Source organism: Rhinolophus ferrumequinum, chromosome 7 (assembly GCF_004115265.2).
Source record: "Rhinolophus ferrumequinum isolate MPI-CBG mRhiFer1 chromosome 7, mRhiFer1_v1.p, whole genome shotgun sequence".
Classification (NCBI taxonomy): domain Eukaryota; kingdom Metazoa; phylum Chordata; class Mammalia; order Chiroptera; family Rhinolophidae; genus Rhinolophus; species Rhinolophus ferrumequinum.
The window spans coordinates 73,549,840-73,574,258 of NC_046290.1; the positions used below are offsets into that span (position 1 = coordinate 73,549,840).

The 24,419-nt window shown below is 34.5% G+C and overlaps 1 protein-coding gene across 5 annotated transcripts in view; it reads left to right on the plus strand.

Annotated features, from left to right (window-relative positions):
* The window catches only part of FER (FER tyrosine kinase), a 379,119-nt gene that overhangs the window by 278,722 nt on the left and 75,978 nt on the right, over positions 1-24,419 (plus strand). For all 5 annotated transcript variants that reach the window (XM_033110848.1, XM_033110846.1, XM_033110849.1 and 2 more), the window contains one exon: positions 3,620-3,743. In XM_033110848.1, the coding sequence (XP_032966739.1) occupies positions 3,620-3,743 (124 nt within the window). The remainder of the gene's footprint in view (positions 1-3,619; positions 3,744-24,419) is intronic.

Here is a 24,419-nt window from a genome sequence, read left to right on the forward strand (position 1 = left end):
TGTAAATAAATGCACACTGTGTGTGTGTGTGTGTGTGTGCTGCATGTATGATTATTGTGTGTCACAAATTCTAAGAGAGGTTCTTTAACTTGGCACTTAATGAAAATGAAAAAAGAATGAGATTAAAGAAGCAGATGCTGTCCTCTACACTAACCTCCCAGTGAATACTAAGGACTACCTGATCCGAGGTCTGTCTCCAGTTCTTTTTCACTTAATAGTAATAATCAAGCACTGTGCCTAAGGGAACAGTTCTGGCCCAGTCTGAATTATTTTCTGGGTTTTCTAGTTCCATATTCTCTCCCCTGGGGAGTATATTTCTTGCTCCAGGGTTCTTAGTATCTGTACTTACTCAGGGCTCAAGCTTTCAGTACGGAATTATAATTATTTAATTTTTCTTGGAGGCCTTACTTCTTTCTCTACAGGGTTCTCCAAAAAGCCGACTAGGGCTGTGGAGTGGTGCAGCTCTGCTCCTTTACTGAGATTACTGTGTCTGAGGCTTGAAGAACAATAAACTGGAAACTAATTTTTTTTTTTAAATTTTAAACTAGAAGTTTCTCTGAGAGAGAAATATTGTTGGATTAACTAAAAGACAATCAGGCATCCCTTCATCTGTATCTTTGGCTGTGTCACAGTATTTGGAAATAGCTATATGTACTTTCCTAGTACTTTACCTTTATTGACTTGGCATCACTTTTTAGCCAATTTTCAATGCCATTTCAATGTTGTCTTTTGTCTATTAATAGATTATACATTTGTTGTTTTATAGTCATCTCCCAAGATGGCTTCTTTGCAAGTCATTTTTCGAAATGATGTAATGTCTAAGGAAGTCGTGTTACAGAAGTGTCTATCAAGATGAGCTCAGTCTTAAATATGCTGTTTTATTGTTGGAATTTAAAGAATTCATGGCATCCATCAGGTGCCATTGATAAGAAATATCAAGTCATTCTTTTCTAAACATCGTTTTAACATTTAGCAAGTGCTTAGAAAGCATAGTTCTAACCACTGGAGAAGGGCTAGTGAAGAAATGTTAAAATTAATGAAAAATGGAAACAAAAATTAATGAAAAATGGTCCTTTATGGGTTGCGTATAAGCTGCAAGAAAAAGGAGATATAGACACATTGTTTACACATTCATTCAAGAAATGTTCACTGAGGTGTTATTGCATTAGGCAGGGTGTGGTAGGTCCTGAAGTTGCAGTATTGAACAGCAGAGGTACAGGGTTTGCAATCTGGGGGGTACAAGGAGGATCATACGAAGGAGTAAATTTAAAAAGAGCCGGGAGCAGATGGACAAGTGCTGAATATGAACTAACTTGGGAAATAAATAATATTAGAATTCCACAGAACGCTAGAGTTATGTCATATGCTGCCTTAAATCAAATTCCAGAAAAGACGTTTTCACTTAAAAGTTATTCCACAGCTTAAACAAAATGCAGTTTCAAGGCCAGAAGGGTGCACTTTTCCTAAAATAGACCCATGTATATCTAATAAAAGAGTTAATATATGTGAATATTGGTCCAAGAAATAACTTGAACTAAATATTGATTTCACGTCCATTTTAGCAGACATTTTGGTACCTATGAAAATTGAGAAATTACTGGTTAATTTTGCTATTTACTGTTGCATTTCTGTGTTTTGTTCAGAGAATTTAGTTAAGCTTGATAGAAACTATTTCAATAATCTCTCTAATTTAATACATTTAATATTCTAAAAAAACAAAACTAAACTGACACCATTAAAATTATTAATCATTTAGCTTATTGATTTTGTAAATGGTCCACCTAAATTTTTGTAACACTTGATTAGTGAATACGAGAAAAGTTTTGAAAAAGGGAATATTATAAGAATTTGGCAGGTGCTTATTTTCTAGGTACTCTCATTAAAGAAAAAAACATTAAGTCTTTACCTCTAGAATTCTTCCCTTTAAGGAAGCCAAGATCCCGGGTGAAGAGGATAAAAAAGATTAGGAAATGGCAATTAAAATGCTAATTTCTCTTGTAAAAAATCTGACTTAAAATCTGAAGACCTAATAGAAAAGAGAAAGTGTGAAAGATTATTTTTAGAGAACAATCGTTCCAATGTACTTTAACTTCTTTTTATAATGCAATACACTGTACACTAACAAGAAAAAATAAGCCCTACCTTTCAATGCTATATTAAGAATGAATGAACAGTTTAAGGCTACACTGTTTAACATGATAATCACTAGCCATATGTAACTCCTGAGCCCTTGAGTTTTTGAAATGTGGCTAGTGCTTCTAAAAAACTGAATTCTGTATTTCATTTAATTTTAATTGATTTAAAAAATTGATACATGATTCAATTATTGGACAAATTTAAGCATGTTTGGAACAACTTACGTACATGAATCTACTTTTTTAACATTTTACGACATCTAAATACAGACCAAATATTTCAGATGAAAGTTTGTGTCCAGATTGAAATGTCCCATAAATGTAAAATAAACACCATATTTTAAAGACAGGATAATAAGATGTAAAATATCTCCACTGTAATATTTTTTTGTTAGTAATGTACAGAATAAATCACCGATTTATTATATAGTATTAGTAATGAGTGTTAGGGAGGAAAATAAAGGAGGAAGAACAGTGTATTAGCTTGAGCTGCCATAACAAAATACCATAGACTGGGTGGCTTAAGCAACAATTAATTTCTTCACAGTTTGGAAGGCTAGAAGTGCAAGATTAAGTTTTCAGTTTATGCAAGAGAAATGAATTTTTTTCAGAGTTCTGAAGCCTAGAAAGTCCAATTTTAAGCTTCTGGCCAATTTGATTTCTGGTGAGGTCTTTTTTCCTGGCTTGCAGATAGCTGCCTTCTGGCTAGGTCTTCACATGGTGGAGAGAGTGGCTCCACTGTAAGTTTTATAATACATGTTGATGAGCATTTTTGATCTATTGGCTAAATAAAAAATACATTATTAAAATCAATTTCACCTTTTTGCTGTTGTTACTTTTTTAAATTGTAGCTGCTAGTGAATTTAAAATTACTGTGTCTTGTGTTATATTTCTTTTGGACCATGCTGGTTTAAAGAGTTTCTCTATGAGATCACTGGAATCCATTTGATGTACAAAAATACAATCTGACTTGGCAAGTAAATCTTGTCAAAATCACAGCTTTTTTCTCCCTTCTTTCTGCTTCTACTATCATTGATGGTATTTTAAATAATCTCATTTTTTTTTATCAATCACTAAATCTGATAACTAATTCAATATGATTTACTTTTTTGTTTAACTCATAATTGAAATCTTTTACTTGGTATTAGAGACAATAAATTTTCTTAGGAAATTTTAGCCAAATTGGTGAGCAATTTTGACATAGAAGAAGGTATGACTTTGTTTGAATATTATCACGTGTTGGGTAATATGCAATATGAAGCACTTAAAGTATTCAAACTGTATCTAGGAAAGTTTATGGTGTCTGCTTTCTAAAAAGATGTGCTCTTTTCGTATTTTATTTTATTCTCACCTTAAACAAAATGGGCAGAAAGCCTGGTCAAGTGTGTAATGTGTTTTGTTTTGTGAGGTATATATATAAAATAGGTGATAAATGTGACTTTCATCATGTTTTTATCTCATTGTTCATCTGTGAATTCTTCTAGGAGGTGATTTCCTCTCCTTTCTGAGAAAGAAGAAGGATGAACTAAAACTGAAACAATTAGTGAAATTTTCATTAGATGCTGCTTCTGGTATGTCGTATCTCGAGAGTAAAAACTGTATACACAGGTAAGGAGAACATTTTGAAAACATTTTCTCATTTTATTAGTAGAATGCTGGAAAGTGATATATTTACTACACTATAGCAATAATTTTTTTCGCAAAACTTATATGTTTTCTTTTTGTTTTTCATATTGTGTGTGAAAGCATTATTTGATATAGTTGTTTATATAGTTTACAGAAACATTTGTTTTTCTATCTTTCCTGAGGTAAGTACAGCTAATTAGACAATGACTTAACCTACTAATTAAAATTTGTTTTAGTATAATCATGAATAACATAGTGGTAAGATATACCACAAGTTAGTCATATAAGCAGTTCCAGTCTTATAGCCAAATAACATTGTTAACTGTACTTATTTTTCAAAGAAATTACTTATGAAGTCATGGAAAAACATAATAGTAAACAACAATTCATGGCAGCAAATTTGACCAAGGGTTAAATTTAGCACAGTAGTTATTTCAAAGGAAATTTTAGAAAACTTGCTCTAATTAAGACCAGTGACCTGGTCTCAATGCTTTGTGGACTGTGGTTATAAGTGCTTATAACTGGAAATGTTCTTTATTACTAAATGTCAGTACAACTTAAAATCTCTTGCAAAATTCATGTGAGATCCTAAATATGGCTAAGTCTATATAAGCAAAATGAAGTGGGCAATTGATGCAATTTTTATTCATTGGAAATAGCGCATAATACTTTTGAGACATCAAGCAGGGTTCATTATCAGATTGAACTATCATGGACTTTATCTAAGTTTGTTTAGTTACTAAGGTGTATTTTTCACTGATGTGTTTCATTATGCAGCCTTTGACTTCACATTCTGGTGATGTTACAGATGCATAATTACAGCAAAACAAAGTTACCTTCACCTGATATACACACTTATTTGATCTTAATGGATTTTTTCCTAATGTAATTTCTCCCCCACATTTTGCTTAGTGTTCAGTTTTATTCTGAAACTAAAATTATGGCTATATTTCAAATATGGTTAAATGATTGCATATACAGAGGGTGCCAAAAAATATATACATATTTTAAGAAAGGAAAAAACTATTTTAAAATTGTTAAAAAAAAAAAAAACTCAATATATACCAATAACAAAAGATGAATACAAATCATGTTTGACTTCTTCAGTTCCAGGAGGTGCTCAAAGTGGTGACCATCAGCCTAATTTTAATACAATTTTTTTTTTCCCTTTCTTAAAATGTGTATACATTTTTTTGGCACCCTTTGTATTTTAAAACATTTCAACAGGGATACTACTCTTCTGGAAATTAAGACACCTAAAACTAAGCCACTGTCATTCTATTTCTGTTTTACTTCCTACAAATAGAGATCAAATCACATTATAATAGATATTTTGAAAGACTTTAAAAAGCATTTGATTTTGGACAAAAATTGCATTATTCTAATTTTAGTAGATGAAAACACTTTTTGTTAAAAGTAACAAGAAGGCTTTTTCCCTGTATAGAGAGGAAATCTATAATTTTGATTGCTCAAGTTGTTAAAGCTACGTTGGGTATCAGATTCTCTACTATAGTTATTCACTTTGTCTCAGATTTTCTTTTCAAATTATTAGACTATGGCTTTAAATCATAATAAATGTACATTGACACTGTTTTACTAATTTGTCAGTTACCAGTAGTATTCTTTAATTTCTGTTGCATTGTGGTTGAGGGAGCTGTTGTTTCAATTTCTTATTCCTTTTGTAGTTATTGTTTTTCTTGCAAATGGATGACTGTATATTTTTTAAGTGTATATATCATCAGAATTGAAATGGCAGTTAGCTTTTAAAAATTTATTCCACTCACCATATCATAACATTACCTGCTGTAATGTTATTTTTCCATTTTGCTTTTTAAGAATTTTCACAAATTTTTGAAAGTCAACCCATGCTTGACCACATATCCTAGAAGGTTGTGCAAAGTCCTGTTACGCTATGCCTGCAGGGAAGGTTCCTGATTGAGTGTCTTGAACAGTGTCTCTGAGAACAGGTTTGGAAAATAGGTTTCAATGCCAAATTTCAGTGACTGTTAGTGGTTCTCTCTGTTGTGCATTGAGAAGGATTCCAGGATCAATAACAAAGATCCCAGTGATCGATTAGTCACATCTATCAGGCTGCGGACGAGCACTAAAGCCCAAGCCCCAATTTTGTCATCTGAAGCATTATGTTGTCATCTTCATTAAAACTTTTCTTTCTTGACAGGATTTTTCTTACTAGTTATATTATAGCAACTGTTCTTTCTTGACATGATTTTTCTTACTAGGTCTATTATAGCAACAATATAATTTTTTCTATAATTACTTCCATTGATTTTTTTCCAAACTATCTGCTATTTTTATTTTCCTTGTTAGTCATGGCTATTAAACGAATGCTATGTTTTATCTCTAGCCAGTGGTCTTTCTTTCATTCCTCTTCAAACATATAACTGCTCTTTTGGATGAAATCATTTATTTTTTTCTTTTCATTTTTGTACCTCACCAATACATAGCATTGTATTGAGAAAATAACTCATTCTTTGGGTTGAGTTTTTTTTATACAAGTGATTTGTGCTATAAAACTTTGTTCCTTATGGAATTATTTCTGTGGTAGCAGTAGTGATTGCAGTGGAGTTTTAATTGATTTATAGTTAAAAGATACATTCAAGACATTTTTTTCTCCTAAGAAATGTCAAAAATATGTATATAGTATTTATTACAGTGAAAAGTATTTTTTCTCATTGGAAAAATTTCCAGTGAGATTTTTCACAAATTAATTAATCTAAAAGATGATTAAAAGTTTTATTTTTCAAGTATTGCAGAAATGTATGAAGACCCTCTCTTGACATCCAAAAATATTACTAAAATACATGTATGTCTGTGAATTATAAAGTCTTTGTCCCACAAATCGAAGCAAAAAATTTTAAGTGCTTTAAATTTTATATGAAGTTATAAATTTTATCCTGTTCACTGATTAGAAGTCACTGGAATTCAGTACTTGAAAATATTTCTCATTGTTTCTCCCCAAATAGTGTTTTAACTATTGGGGGACACGTTTTCTTTCTTTAGCTTTGTTTTATTGATTACTATGAGAAGAGCAGAGCAATGTTTCATTATAGGTAAACAAGTATGACAGCTATAAAATGGAAACAATTAATTGCATAAAGAAATGGCTTGCTTTTGGAAAATGTCCTCACAATTTCCATTTAACTTCCAGGAGAGTTCTCTTGATACTTATTCTAAGTTTCTAATTGAAACTATTTCTGTTTATAACTGAGAAGTGCTGAATATTTTGCATTTCAGTTTAGTTGAGTTCAACTGCATTTTCTCTAGAATCGTTTTATAAGCCAGTGTGAAATTTTCTTTCCTACTTGTACTTTATATGAATATTTGAAGTACACTGATAACATTGGGGGGCGTATGTGTTTACTTACAATGGCATGTTATTAAATTGTTAGATGTCACTGTAGAAAAAGCATTAAACTTGATTAATTTTGACATTAAGTGGATTGCAGGTTGACATACTACATTTAATGGTAAGGGCATTTGTAGTTTTATTGCTGATGAATCCTACTGTGAGATTTATTTGTACTTGTGTTTATTGCTAAAGTTGGTTTTGTGCCATGTTCTTTGTTTGGTGTCCGTGGAAAGTAAAAGGAGGATAAACTCTTGATTACCATGTATTTGAGTTAGAGAGCATAATCTATGGGGAGTTTTGAAAGTATTTCTCAATTTCATGATATTCTATGGTATTGTCAATACGAGAAAACCTGTTTTTGAAGGAGCGATGTAGAATATGATTTGTTTTTCTAATTTTAAATCTTGTTCTGATTTCTCTTTGGTTTTGGTTGCTCTACCACAATGATTTTTTGTTGTTCTTATGGAGTAAGCTAAACAACTCTACAAATTAAAGTAAATAAGACTACATTTATTTGATTGTTAGTAAGGGGTTTTTTTTCTTTTCCATTGAGAACAATGGTATTAGGTTGGTGCAAAAGTAATTGTGGTTTTTGCAATTGTTTTTAACCTTGTAAACTGCAATTGCTTTTGCACCAAACATATATGTCCAGTACATCACAAATGTGAACAGTTGCCTACTCCGTGCCAGGGTGATATTAACATGAAAATCATGGTCCCTGCCTTCAGATGGGTGTAACAAAAAAATAAATAATAATAATAATGAAAAGGGATAATCCATTTAGTGATAATATGTATGAAATAGTAAGGGAGTAATTAATATCAAGAGGGTCTAATAGGACTTGTCAGGATGGAGGCTAAGGTGGGAGTAATCATAGAAGGTTTTGCAGAGGATATTGTTTGAGACTTGATAGATGCGTGTGTTCTTGAATAGAAGGGGAAAGAATATTCCAGCTGAAGGAAACTTGTTTGCAAAGTTACTGTTTTTCATTGAACTCCAAAGAGTTCAATATTATAAGGATGGGAAATCCAGAAGTCCTGGGGCTGGTTAGGAAAACAGGGTTATTCTCACCAAGGGCCATATATGCCTTTTAAATTGGCTAAACTGTAGGAATGGCTAGCCATATATTTGAATAATTTTGAGAAAGTTCAAATGCTAGTTTGTAGCTGGAAAACTAATTTGAACAAAATTTATAAAGCCCTGAAAAATGTATAATTTATGAACATGTGTAGGTATGGGACCAATTTTATTTTTCAGTTCCATTGGAAAAACTCAATTAGGAAAGCTAAAATTGCCCAGAAAAGAATAATATTGCATTTCACTTAAATATGTTCTAGAAGGAGATTGTTTCATCCAGTTATTTTTGGTAAGGTTTAGGCATATATACCTTTTAAGATACACGTAAGATGCTGATTCTGTCTTACCCGTGTTTTTATATTTTATGAAGCTAAAGATTTGGTCTGATACTGATCATGTACATTGTACCCAGTGATTCTGGAGGGTTTTGCTCTATTTTTTAACCGCATCTGATTACCTAGCCTCTGAGCATTGCCTAAACTCTGAATGTACTGAAAAGGCGTTCTTGTGCTGAATGCATCTTCCTATCAGTAAATGGTAAGATAAAGGGAAAATATGCAAATGAAAATATTTTCTTTAATGTTTTCGAACCTTCAGCTTTTCTGTCTCTCGTGATCTGCCATATTTTCAATAAAAGGGACTTTAAGATCATGTTACAGAGTTAATTGAGACAGCGAGATTAAAGGAAGGTCACCTAGACAATTAGTGGCAGGGCCCTGGCTAGGTCTTAGTGTGCTGGCTTCATTCTGACACATTTCCAGTCATCCCAGCGCCATCATTTTACTCTGTCTCATTCAAGCACCAGTAACCCTAACAACTGATGGTTATTGATGGCGTGCTGAGCACCAGGCACTATGCTAGCTACGTGCTTTACATGCAATATCTGAGATGGTAAACTTCACGAGGGCAGTGATTTTTGCCTGTATTATTCATGTTGGATTCCAAAATCCAGGAGCAGTGCCTGGCACCTAAAGGTGAATGAATGAATCCTCAAAACAACAGCAGGTACTATTATCAGGCCCATTTTACGCAGGAGGAAGCTGATGGTTACAGAGGGTAAGTATCTTACCTGAGAAAATATTCAAAGAAAGGGTGTATTCAGATCCAGGATGTGGATCCCAGCACTCTGGTTCTAGAACCCACACCCTGAATCACTACACTGGACTTCACTGTCTTCCGTAAGAAATGTGTCTTCTGACCAATTAGGAGATTCGGGGCAGGCTGCCAGATGGCATTTGGTGTAATGGCTCAGCTTGTATTTAACATCTGGACTCTTTATGATCATGAGTAAAAACAGAAGAGCATACTGAAGCCTGTGAAATGTAATTTTAGAAAGATACCGAGGTGGTTTTCTGTTGTTTTTTTAAATGAGCAGTTGCTGAAATGCAGCAGTATTTTGTGATTGCTTCTCCACTTAATTAGAGCTTGAAAATTTTTTTCATGTTTTTATACACTATTGTTTACATACTCCCTTCTGCTTTATCTGTTAATTAAAAAGACAGGATTAGCATAGAAATGTGATAATCTCAGTTAGTTGACTAAGCATTGATGACTGATTTTCTTGTTCCAACATTTGATTATAATTTTGAATATATTAAGCTGCACTTTTATTTTTAGCTTCTAAAGCAATTTTGCTACAATAGAGTACTGTTCAATGATTTAAATGTGTCAAAAGCACACAGTCCTTTGCTAGTTTAGCCTTTTTATCTAGTGCAGTTTGGTATTTGCATAGGCAGTATGATTATACAAAAGATATCACAAGAACACCTTTCTAAAAATTATTTATCCTGCTACTTTATTCAGTGTCAGAATTTCCCATCGCTAGTTTCATTTTAATTAAGGATTTTTCCCTAAAGTCACATGTATGCTTCCAGGAATGAAAAAGGAGGCCTTCTCTTATATTAGAATCAATTACCATGTTGATTTGAGTTCATGTACCAGAGTATCTAGCTGCTTGTTTAGAAAACAAACATGAGGGATTTGGGATAAAAGGTCAGAGGATAGATAAGTTTTGATTTATGGTTGCTGGTAGGAAAGATGCAGCACATATAAGACTGTTCAGGAATTCAGGGCAGTCTAGTCAGCAGAAAGAAAGTCCTTGAGAGTGAGAGGAAAGGAGAATAAGGGGAGAGGAGTACATTAAAGCTATTTCATAGTTTGGGCAGGGCTAGCCTTGTCTTATGTTAGATAGAAATGATGAACACTGGCCTGTACCGCATTCTCTATGATTTCTGACTCACTTAATTACAATAAGTATATTTCTGGCTCAGAATATCACAGTGATCTTTTACATTAAACAAATACAAATGGTTACGGTGCCATTTTCTCTTAGGGTCTATTTGATCACAAAGAACAGAAAGTGCTTAAGCGCACTGAAGCCCTCGGAAATTTATTGTAAGAAAATAGAGTGATCTTTCAGAACCCAGTAACAGGAAGTTCAGCCAGGCTTGGGAGTCGTTAGCCTTAGGAACCAGGAAGGAGTCAGGGGGCAAGGCACCACCTCTTTCTGTGTCTCCCTCTCATTTCACTTGGTCTTTAATTATTTCTTCTTGCTATGTTACTGCTGCATTTCCCTCTTGCTCTGAAGACTACATTCCTCTCTGCCCCATTTGCAGAGGACACTCATGTGACATTTGGGTCAATATAACCTTCCAGGCCTAACATCTTCAGATAATTAGTCTTTTAGAATTGATAAACCCAGCTTATATTAGGTGTCTACCTCTGTTTTAATCAATAACATGGCTAGACAGGAAAGAGAATGCAGGGTCCTGTTACATAGATTTATAGGAGCTGGTCTCTGTGTGTGAGGAGATAATTCTCAGAGGATGAGACATGCACTGCGCAGCCTCCCCGAAAGATGGCTATTGTGCACTCATTGAGTGTTTACTATTTGGCAAATACATTCATTATCTTATTTAGTCCTCATATTCCTATGAGAATGGTATTATCTCCATTTCACAGTAGAACAAATTAAGCCACACAGAAAAGTAAGTAACTTGTCCAATGTCATCTAGCTGGTAACAGGAAAGTCCGAATCTAGATCACGTTAATGACAAAGCCTGTGAAGCTAATCAAAACGTTTAAACTATGTTGTAAATACATTTTCCAGTTTCTTCCTTTTTGTGGATATCAACCATGTGGACATCTCTCTTACAACACAAAACTTAAAACCATTTATTAAATGCGGATTTACAGATAACTTCATTGTAGGAAGAAGAATCCTTTATATTATAGGTCTTACCTCCTTACTTTCCTGGAATGATTCATTTCCACACAGTCCCATGGTGTAGGGCTGTCAGGTTGACTTTTTCCTACACTTGGCGCATGTCGTCTTCTTGACTCCTAGCTGATACAGAGTCCATACAACAGGCAGGAGATCATCTCCAAACCTAGAAGTTGGATTCATGATTACCCCAGAGATCTGGGTGACCATTGGTTGAATTCAGGTTCTCAAGTCAAACCTGATTTATGCTAAAACAGCTAGCTTTTTCTAGTTAGGCTTAGTCAAATGGAAATGTTGGCTTCTGAGGACTCCATTAGAACACAGATGATACAGAAACAAGCTTAACCTTCTAGTTTGTCCCTCTCTCTGGCCTCCAAGACAGGAGCAGAGCAGTGAAGGAACCATAGAACCCTAGGCTGTACCATGTACTAGGCATTGATTCATCTCAGTTATTTTAAGAATTACTCAGTTATTTTAAGTTATTTTAAGAATTATTTTAAGAGTTCCCCCCTAATTTTTGTTTTTAAATATTTTTTTTGAATTTTATTTTATAAAATACAAAAGCACTATGAGAAGCCCTTTTCATTCCCATGTTTCCATTTTAAAGTGTTGCTGTGCCAATCCAGACTGTCTCTGCATTCCCTACTATTTCAATAGCGATGAAACCTAGCATTTGCAGAGCCATTTAGCAACTTCAGCGTAGTGATCAGATCACAGATTTGGCATCAGAATGCTCTGTGTTTCATTCCTGGCTTATTACAACATATTAGCTTATTTTTTGTCTGTCCTTACTATTACCTGACATTTATTTTATTTATATCTACTTATATGTGTGTGCATACATGTATATGCACAACAGTGACATATATCTATATATATACATATACTATATGCATATACCTATAAATACACATATGCATATACATATAAATAAAATACTGGTCTACTTTTTAATGTCTATCTCTCCTCACTAGGATAAAAGCTCCATGAAGATACTGACATTATTTTGTTCATTCCTCAATACAAAGAACCATTACCAGCATTTATTGGGTGCTCAGTACAAATTTGTCAAATGGCTCAATGAATGTAGTTACCTCTATGCTTCTGTTTCTTCCAATATAAAATGAAGATCATCTCTCTGACGCAGTGACTTGGGTTAGAGAAGGCAAGGATATGTGAGTAGGAAAGGAGCATCTCAGGGCTCTCCACTAGGAAATATCTGCACAGCATTTCATGGGGACTGCAGCTTAGCAAGAAGAGACCACATTTGTTTATACCGTTGTAAGATTGGAGTCAGTTGTCTATTTAGCCAAAGATGCAGAAACTTTTCAGGAAAGGATGGCCATGTAAAGCAAGAGCAAATGCAGGATCTCTCAGTTCACTTTACCTTGGACCCGAGAGTTTCTAACGATAACGCTGTCCGAATAGGACAGGACCTTGCTGAATCTGAGACGCTCATTTTCCTGATAGCACTATGGTGTAGAGCTTACAACACCATTCTTGGAGTACTTATACATCTGTGTGAATTTGTTTAATGTAATGTTTTAAACACCGGGCTCTTCTGGTTCTTGTACCAAACTTGGTGTCAGCAGGCCACATTCTGATCCTGAGAAAAAGAGCAAAGTTAAAGCCACACCTCAGTATCTCTAGGCAGCTTATGTCGATCTCCAGCCCATTTCTCCACATCAGATACCTTATTTTCATTACCCTTTTAGCTATGTGTTCCCAGTCCCAAGTACGTGTGGGCCAGGTGCTCCTTTAGATACTGTGGCTACAGTGGTGTAGGGGAGGAAAATACTTTTCCCTCTACCCTTCTAGGTTCTTGGTTGAGACCCCTACCCCCCACACACTGTAATAAAAGACAGATTAATAGTATAAAAACAAACCTGAGTGTAATAACATGTATTTCTCCTGTAGACATGGCAGATACCCTGGAAAACTGAGTAACTCCCCCAAATGGCCCAAGCCACCACCTCAAATACCATCTCCAGCTAAAACGCAAAAAAAAAAGAAAAGATGTTGGGATTGGGGGAGGCCAATTATGTGTGGGAGGTTACCAGGAAAAGCACAGTAAACAAGGGTATGGTTGTTCTGCAGATTTAAGTTGTTGTCTCCATTGATAAGTTTCTAGAGACTTAGTCATTACCCTCTTCCTGATACTACAAATGGAGATTTTCCTTATAAATGTAAATGTCTCTTAGGAAAGTGTAACTTCTCAGTTTTCAGAGCTTCTCCTTTGTGTGCTGTTTCTTAAAAACAATCAGCTCAAAATCTTATGCCAAAGAAGTGCATTTTGGGGTGGCAAATTCTGTTCTCCTTTAGTGGTGAATGAAACAAAGCTCTGCCATTGTGGAGATTGCACAAGTGAGGGAAAGCAGATAATAAATGTATTTAAAAAAAATAGTAAGCATGAAATACACCACATGGTGATAAATGATAAATGAGAGTAATACAATAGGATAAAAGGGAATGGGAGTGTGGGGGAGGCACTATTTTATATAGAGTGGTAAGAGAAGACCCAGTAGAGAGAAAGGAGTGAGTCATGTAAATATGGGTGGGAAGAATCTTCTCAGGAATGAGGTGTGACCAAAGAAAGACAAGAAGGGAGACAAAACAAATGAGGTTAGATAGTTACTAGGTGGCTAGATCATGAAGGTCTTGAAAAGGGCTTTGCTTTTAGTCTGTATTAGATGGGGGCCTTTGAGGAATGACTTGAAGTTTTTGAAGAATCAGTTGGAATTCTTTTTTGAAACTACAGTGTTTCCCCCAAAATAAGACCTAGCTGGACCATCAGCTCCAATGCGTCATTTGGAGCAAAAATTAATATAAGATCCAGTCTTATTTTACTATAATATAAGACTGGTCTTATATAATACAATATATAATATAATATATAATATAATACTCGGTCTGATATTAATTTTTGCTCCAAAAGGTACATCAGAGCTGTTGTCCAGCTAGGTCTTATTTTCGGGAAAACACGGTATAAGGGGGCAAGTGCAGAAGCAAAAAGACCAGTTAGAGAGCTATTGAAATAATCTAAATGAGAGACAGTGGGAGTTGGAGTAGGACATATTAGTGGTGGAGTAATGGCCAGGTTCTGGGTGGATGTTGAAGGTAGCCGCATCAGGATTTGCTAATATATATAATATGTAACAGAAAGAGGGAGTGAAAGATGACTTCATATTGTCACAGAGACTTCAAACAACGGTCTTTCTCTATTATTAATTCAGGTCACTCTATGATACTCTCCAATGTTTTATTTTCTATAATTTTAATGGTATTTCTTCAAACTGTAATCAACAAAACCAAAGCATAACACTTGGTTTCCTTTTACTGGGAGCCTACTAGGTGCTAAGAATTGTGCTAGTACTGGTGATACAGCCAAGGCTGCACAGAGTACCCCTCTGGCACTTTCATGTTACTACATTAACATTATAACTCTTGCAATGGAAAAAAAATAAAGGAAATGACCTTGAAATGAATGGCACCCAAGATCTGATCTGCAGTTGTTTGCATTTAAATTGGACATTTTACAAATAAGGTATAGATCCCTTAAAAAGTGTACCTTGCAAATAGTCTCCTAATTCATAGACCCATTCATTTAAAGAGATAAGTAAAATTGAATGTATGCATAACTTATAGGGGGTAATATTTTCCCCCTGGGACCTCTGGTTTTGTGGCTTGTAGATTAACACAATTGATTATTATTTACAGGAACTAATAACTCAGTAGTGTTACTAATAAATAATGCCAATGGATCATGACTGATTCTTGGAGAATTAGTGTCATTTCTAGAACTAATGTGACATGAAAGAAAAGATGTTATTCACTTGTATTATGTTTATATAAAAGGCCATTTCCTTCTAATGTAAGATTATGTACTATAAGATAAAATGACTGACCTCTCATAGTAAATATTAAATTCTTTTATAAAATAGCTTAGAATAGTTACTATCTGTGGTCTGGTACACTTATTTCTACTTTTTATGTACAGATATTTTTATTTTAGAAAGGAAACACTTGCCTATTTTGTGTTCTTAAATTGACCTTTCTAATGCTGACTTTTCATTTCACAGTTGAATTGCTTTTTGTGGGGAAGGAAATAGTGCAGATTTTCTGTGAACATTTTTCAGTGGGTACTTTTCATATAGTAGGAGTTTGATAAGCATCTAACATATGAATGAATGAGTGAATGAATTAATTAATGGGTGAATAAATGAAATAGGTCTTTTTTCTGCTGTCCAAAGTGCTGATTGAATGCCATCAGATGACTAAGGACTTTCTAGAAAACTAATCAAATTGTTCACCCATGAATACTTATCTTCCATTCTTATTTTTCACTTCATTCATTTCTTTATAATGCATAAAGGAGGAAAGAAGTAACTATATCTGATGCTAACCTGTATGCATTATGCAAATGGACCAAAATTCTTTTTCTCTCATGAGTTAGTATGAAGGCTTTAAGACGCTTAGGGCATGTTTCAAAAAAATGTCTCAATGTGATTATTCCAAAGACCACATCAGTCCTCTTCTCAAAATACTGCCATCCTCCAAGAGTCACAAAAGGTGAATACTATCCTGTTTCAATCTATTTTTCATCTAACAGTATTTATTTGTTGTATTACCTGGTCCTATCTCAGACAATGATCAGGGATTAAGAAAGCAGCAGTAGTTGATAACATGCCAGAAACTATTAATTTTTAACATACGCTTTGAAATAATTGGCAGTAAACAACAGATGTGTTATGTATTAGGGTGCTCAGTAGGCACATGTTTCATTTAGCCTCTCTCCCTTACCTTCCCTCTGTCCATTCATTAGGTACATAATGTGAGAACATGAATGCTATGGCTAGAAAAGTGCCAGGGTATTTAGTTCCTTACCTTTTAAGATAGCATATAACAAGTAACTTTAATTCTCAGTAAGTAATATTTCTCCCTTCATTCTTAAAATTCCCATTATTCCTTTTTAAAATTAGGCTTCTATTTACTTACATAAATTAATGAGGGAATAAAACTAAAATAATTATATCTGCTATCTGAGAACTTTTAAAACCCGAGGCAGGACATAACCATATAACATGATATTCAAATAATCTATAAACCTCTTTATAACCAAATGAAAACATAATTGATATGTAATTAAAGAGTCCCCTTTTTTTAATCACACTGCACCGTTATGAAGTTTTAAGACTTATTTTTCTCAAATATATGTCTTGTGAAGGAAAGAAAATTACATATTTTACATCAAATTTATTTTTAAATATATATCCTCGTAGAACTGATTATTGGGTTTTCTATATATTTGCTTTTATGATATCATATAAACTTGCCTGGTGAAAATTCGATTTTATTCATAATTTCTAAAGCGTCTCTATATCCCACAGTTTAAATCAATCAAAACCATGGACTGAATGTCTTCTTTGTAAAAGGCCTTGTTGAGACATGCTCCCTGATCTCAAGGAAAATGAGAGAAGTTTAAGATACAAAAAAACATGTTGCTAATTTGATAAATGGTGCATGGGGGAGAGGAGTGAATAAGAAACAAGGACTTTTATAGTAGAAAGACAAGAAAATGGCATGTAGTAGTCTCAGTTGTAAGAGCCACCCAAAAAATATTGGGATAATTTATTGGATTTCTTGATGTGATCAGCTGAATTAAAAATAAGATTAACTCCCAAAGTATTTCTTAATTGGCCTTTTACCATATTTAGCAGAACTTGAAAACGTTTTACGTTTTTTCCCTAATGTTGTTAGAGAATACTTTGCCTACTTTGTGAGCATCTGGGTGTTGAAAAGCAGTCGCGTGGCAAGTGTTCCTTAATGTTATGTCACTTGAAGTTGCTAAAAATTTACTTAAGTTCTTTGTCTATCTAAGGCACATTGTTGGTGCTGCGGATAACATGCTGAGCAAATCAGATGGCGTCTCTTCTTCACAGAGCTTAAAGTCTCGTGAATGAGACACACATTAACAGTATTCATATAACAGCATTTAAAAGTGGGCTATGACTCCACCGTGAGATCATGAAAGGCACTGCTGGAGACGTGACATTTGAACTGAAAATTAAGAAGTAACTAAAGACTGAATGGCATAATATATTCGCTAACGATATGTCCAATAAGGGGTTAATATCCAAACTATATAAAGAACTCGTACAACTCAGCATAAAAAAAAAAGAAATCCAATTAAAAAATTGGCAGAGGACCTGAATAAACATTTTTCTTTAGAAGACTTGAAGATGGAAAGCAGACACATAAAAAAATGCTCAACATCACTAATCATCAGGGAAATGTAAATCAAAACAATGAATATCAACTCACACCTTTCAGAATGGCTATTACCAAAAAGATAACAAGTGTTGGTGAGGATGTGGAGAAAAGGGAACCCTGTACACTGCTAGTGGGATTGCAAATTGGTGCAGCCACTATGGAGATCCCTCAAAAAATTAAAAATAGGACTATCATATGACCCAGCAGTTCCTCTTCTGGGTATCTATCCAAAGAAATCAAAAACACTAATTCAAAAAGATATAATGCCCCCATGTTCATAGCAGCATGATTTACAATAGCCAAGACATGGAAGTAACCTATGTGTCAATTGATAGATAAATGAATAAAGAAGATGTGTTATGTATGTTTGTGTATTTACACATACACTCACACACACAGAGGAATATTAGCCATAAAAAGCATAAAATATTACCATTTGCAACAACATAGGTGAACCTAGAGGGTATCATGTTAAGTGAAATAAGCCAGACAGAGAAAGACAAATGTCATATAATTTCACTTATATGTGGAACCTAAAAAGCAAAATGAAGGAACGAAACAAAACAGAAGCAGACTCATAGAGAACAAACTGACAGTTGCCCGAGGGGAGGTTGGTGGGTGGATGGGTGAAAAAAGGTGAAAAGGAGTAAAAGGTACAACTTTCCAGTTATAAAATGAATAATTCACGGGGATGTAACATACAGCATACAGAATATAGTCTGTAATATAAAAACTGTACGGTGACAGATGGTTATTAGATTTATTGTGGTGATAACTTTGTCAAGTATTTAAATATTGAAAAACTGTTGTACATCAAAAACTAATAGTGTATTATAACTATATTTTAATAACTTTTTAGAAAAGAAGTAACTAAGGGAAGATGGAAGAGAAGGAAGGAAATGATCAATTGAGAGAAAGAGTGGCTTAGGGGTGGGAAGGAGAATGATGGCCTTTCAAGGGAATGAAAGGAAATCAAATTATGACTGGATTGAATATTGCCTTGAGATGCAATCAGAGAGGGAATAGGGACCAGACCTTGAGAGGATAGGCCAGATCCAGGAAACTGGTCTTGACCCTTAAAGCAATGGGAAGCCACTGTAGGATTTAAGTAGGAGAGATCAGATTCATGTTTCATACATATCACTCTTGCGTGGAGACTAGACTGGAGGGAAATGTGGACAGGGAAGTGAAGCTTTCAAGGAAGACAGTATCAAAATATCTTATTGGATTCTGGCTTGTGTAGCTGGAGCGGTCTCTATTAACTCCGGAAACACTGACTATGGAGCAGGGTGGGGTGGGATTATGGATGAAAATGATGAGTTTATTTTGGGGCATGTTGAATCTGAAGTGCCTGTTAAGTATATGTGAAGATATTGAGTAGGCAGGTGAGTCTGTAGACCTAGAACTGAAGGGAAAGGTCTGACTTGGAGATAACAATGTGGAAATGATGAAAGAAAAATGAATGAGTAAAAGTATGAGTGAGTCAGTGAAACTTTGAATTGATTATGAATCAATGAAAAAAATATTTGAGGGTAAGAAAAGAACATGGAGGAACATAGCTGGGGTTTTCTGAACTCTACATATGTATATTTTAAAATGAAGTCTATTGCCTCTAGATTTTTAAAATGAGGCAATATCAAAAATCACTTTTAATTTATAATGGTAGTATCCAGAATTTGTCATTTCTAGTGCCATTAAGCATGTCTGACACAAAAATAACTCTAGAATTAAGTTTGTTTTAACTTACTTGCTTTCTTAAGTAACCACTCTGACGGTTAAGTGCTTCCTTTAAAAATTTTAAATTATATCGCCTTGATAACTTTATGGTCCCACAAGTAATGACAACTGGAAAACAAAGGAGAAAAATATATTTTCATTATAGTCAGAAATTTCTCCGATCGTGTAAAATAAACTAGCAGTAGGAAAACAACCTTTATAAAAACACCATTCATAGAAAGAAACCTATTTCCTTTGGAAAATTTTCTTTTCTGGGAAGGAAACCAGGAGAGGAACTGATTTTGCCTTTTTGGGATTCTTGCTACCTGGCCAAGAGAACTTACTGTAACATTTGAAATTATAACAACGAAAATACATGAACATGGTACACAGCTTTGTACTATTCTCCAATAATCATGGTTTAACAATGGCAGAAATGAAAGTATCTCTCACAGTTGTTTTTTTGGGGGGTGAGGTTTACCTAAAATAAAGACATTTCCATAGTTTTTCTATGATTAAAAAACAACAAATTTAAGACAAAAATAATGATCTTGTGAAAAAAATTGATTTCTTAATATCCAAAGGTTTTTTCTCCCTCCTCTATTAAGAGAGAGAGGATTAGCAATACCTCCCTCACAGTCAGTGCCTGTAAGGTTAAATTCAAATAAGAGACATGAAAGCCTTTGAGAAAACTAAAGAACAATTCAAATTACACCTAGTGTTAAATTTCTATTCAGTGGTAAGGAAGAGAGAGTTGGATACTAAGGCACATAGAAGATGAAAAGAAAATAAAGATGAGTGGAGGAATAAATGGGTTAAAGAAGGTGTCAGTAAAAAAGGTTAGAATGTGGTAAAAGCAGATGGTGATTATTATTATTGTATCTTAAGAATGACAGTGGTCTGTCTGTGTCTACTGCAAAGGACCGACCACACGTCAGCCATAGTGGTCTGAGGTAAGACAATGTAGACAGCCAGTGTTGACCATCACAGTGGGCCTCCCTGGGCAGCTGCTCCAGAGCGGGTACTAGAAGAGCTCACTCTGCATAGAGCTGTTGCTCTCTTGTTTTTATATTTCCATTTTCAAGGCTTTATTTACTTAGAAACACATGACAACATAGAAAAATTTTTACCTGATATGTTTAAGCCTGATATTTTTCTTTATGAGTAAGGAGAGGAATAAACTTTTCCCCATCATCTTCATTAACCCCCTATCTTAGAGCTGAATAGAAACCATTTTCTGAAACATTTGAATATTGCTTAAAAAGGAATATCTAATGCATAGAGGTCTCTGCAATTTTCAGCAGTGCATGTTCTTACTTCCTGTTTATCATGATGCTGTTTGTACCCTGCTGAGAGTTTTCTCATCTGACTTACCAGATATGCTGCCTCTTCTTGGTAGCACGAAACCTTTCAGGTTTTCATAGATAGCTATGCCCATTTGATCTGCCTGTCTTTCCTGAGCCATCTGCCTTTCCAGCTGTCTCAATGCAAGAAAACATGGTCATGGTCTACAATCCCCTAGATTTGGGGGACGAGATAAGAATAGATTCCCATCACTGCTGAATCTAAAATCAGCCTGGTGATGCCAGAATACAGTGCTCATCTTCCGTAATCACTAGTTAACAGTTGCAGAGTTAATAACATGTGGTGGGCAGTCATATCATTGCTGGAATGCAAAGTGGTTTTCGCCTCCCTGACGGGACCCTCTGCCTACATACACACATAAAACTTGGATATATCAGGAGTCCTCCAGTAAGCAAGAGGAAAAGATACAAAAAGTGTGAATTTTATATACTTTTTCTCATTTTTTTTAACAGTAATAATCAAGGGAAACAGTACATTTCAGGAACCTTTTTATATTGCATGACAAAAAGGTCTGAGAACCACTACTTTCAAACAGTGTGTGTTGAAGGAAATCTCTTTTCGCCTCATGGGGCAACAGAAATTTACGTAAATTTTTTATTTGAAGCTCTTCTTTTTGAATTACTCAGTTCTTCTGAAGTTGTTTAAATATTGTTGTTGTTGTTTTTTTTTAACGTACATTCATGAATAGGAAAAGCTGGGAACCTCTTGAGGGATGAAACCATATTTTATTCGTGTTAAGAACCTAGTCCCATTGCTTAGCACAGTCCCTGGCACACAGTATAGCTGACGAACTCATGCATCAGGGAATGACATGTAGATTGGTAAGGAGTCTTAATTTTGCAGCACAAAATATACCTGCCCTCTATAGACATATACTCCTCGATAATGATATTTGGTGGAGAAAAGTAAATTTCCCTACTTTGTGCCAAAGAGCATAATATACTAAAAATGTTATGTAATGTTAAATTATTTAATATGCAAGAGAAAAGCCATGGGAAAGAGATAGCAGATGAGAGATCAGAATAGAAAAATACATAATCAGAGGCCTGAGAATGACTTTTCTAAGAGAGATTGCCCTTCCGCTTTTTCTGAGGGCAAGTGGTAATGAAGGTTGGTGCTGAAAGACCTTCTTAAAAGTGAAAGTCGTTTGTACAAACAGTGAGCTATTTATGGGCAGTGATGGTACTCATACACTGTATTAATAGTCCTCTCTCTCTAAGGTACAAGCACTTGTCATACGATAAATTCAATTAGCTGTATCTTTTGTAACTTACCATGAAGGCAAACAGTGAGCATGGATACCCAGGATGAAGTTTAATATCACTAATTTATTTTTTAAGGTTCTTAATAGTCATCAGTTATTAATTATTTTTAGTGATCACTTTTGATGGGTGCAACCCTGCAAATGTTTGAAAAGACAGAGGTAAATTTTATTAAAGAGAGATCTGTAAATGGTATTACGTGCCTCATTTTCCATATGCTAATGTCAAGGTCTCATTGCATATAAAGATATCTGTGGTAATGTATTCAGGGTTTGAACTTGGAACTTTCAAGGATAATAAAAGGATTAGACAAAAATGGATGAACCCTTGCTCTAGAACTTTTTCTTTAGGGCCAGAAAGTAAATATTTTAGGCTTTCCAGGTCCCATGGTCTCCATCACAACTACTCTGCTCTGTCATTGTAGCACAAAGGCAGCTATAGAAGGTATGTAAACAAAAGGTGGGGACTGTGTTCCATTAAAACTTTATTTACAAAACTAGGCATGAGATTGTATTTGGCCTGTAGTCTATGTTTTACTGACCCACACTCTAGAATAACTAAAAACATTTAAAAGAGGCCTATATCCCACTTCTCAGTCTTTCTATCGCTGATTTTCCTTTGAGACCATGCTCAAAATCTACTCCCACCACCAGCTTCCCCACCTTCTCTGTGTCTGTGTTTTCTGTTCTATATCTTATTATCTTCCAAAATGAACGCCTTGTTTCTCCAACTACTTGTTAGCTATTTGACTGTTTCCTTCCTTCCCTCCTTCTTTACTGCTTCCCTCCTTTCTATTCTTCCTCCCTCTACCTCCTCAATTTTTTTTATTAGTGTCAGGTGTACAAAACAATGTAATAGACATTTCACCCCTCACAAAGTGATAATAACCCCCTCCCCCAATCTATTGCCACTCTGACATCGTATATAGCTGTTACAATTCCATTGACTCTATTCCCTATGCTGTACTCCACATCCCGTGACTATATATATATATATATATATATATATATATATATATACATATATATATACATATATATATACATAAATTATATATATAAAATTATAGTTGACATTTGTTGTTATTCAGCTTCAGCTTCAGGTGTACAGCACAGTGGTCAGGCATCTACAACGTCCATGAAGTGGTCTCCCTAATAAGACCAGTATCCATCAGATACCCTACAAAATCTTTACAACTTTATTACCTCTTCAATTTTTAATAGATAAGCCAGTAGATATTTGTTGCTAATAATATGTTTCCTTTAATTCTTAACTGTCATTATAGGAGATATTGTCAAAGTAGTTATTTTAATTTCTCATGCCCTAACATAATAGCCATTAAATGTTTGTTATTGCTAATGAAGATCTTAATTTTTTTTCTAACATTCTTTTATGAAAATTTTGAACAGTTAAAGCCGGGGAGACCAATTAGGCAAAATATTACAAAGGCCTAACCTAGAGATGAAAAAGAGATGGGAAATTAAAGAATATTTAGTGGATAGAATTAAAATGATTTATTGATCAGAGTCATTTATCTCAGATCCAAATTGAAAGCAGATGTTTTCCAAGTAATACTACCATACATATTAAACAACCTAGGTGGTTGTAAGTGGAAAAAGGCTTGCATGGGCATAGCAAAGTAAGTGGCATATTAACAAATTATCTCCATATCTAGTTTTGTGAGCTTCATTACAGTAATGGTTTTAATATTTTCAGGTTATTTAATCTAAATTTATGAAAACACTTCAAGTTGTTTGTAGATATCTATATAAGTAAGCTTCGTGTTAGTGCTCAACCAGACACATTTTGTGGGTTTTCTGCTAGGAGAGACTCCTGTTCTTCTGAAAGGATTACAGTTTTCAGCTTCCATTGACTTTTGTGGTATTGAGATATTTTTATTCTTACAGTTTGTAGTTAGATTCTTTCTCTTTAGCATCCAAAATTATGAAAATATACCTAACAAAAATATACTGTAAATTCCTTGCTTTTCTTCCTACTCCTTCTCTTTCCTTTCTCAAGCCATGTTGGTCTACACTGTTCAAGACATACTCTTTTAGTTCTGATAGAGAATTCTAAAATGCATAAGTAACTCCCTTTCAAGGGTTTTGCATATAAAGGAACATGTAAGACATTCAATACAACCAGAATATAAATGGAAAATAATGAATGAGCTACAAAAGATGCAGATAAAGTAGTTTGAATTGGGGAGACGTTGCTTTCATCAGGTCCCGTGAATGAGCATGAGAGGGTGTGGCCGTCACAACGGTTGTTCCCTTGGCCACCTCAGACTAGTGGTACTCGTATGTACTTAAGAGATCACCACACTTCCAAAAATGCTTAACCTACACCAGGGAGATGGAAGCCAATGAAACATT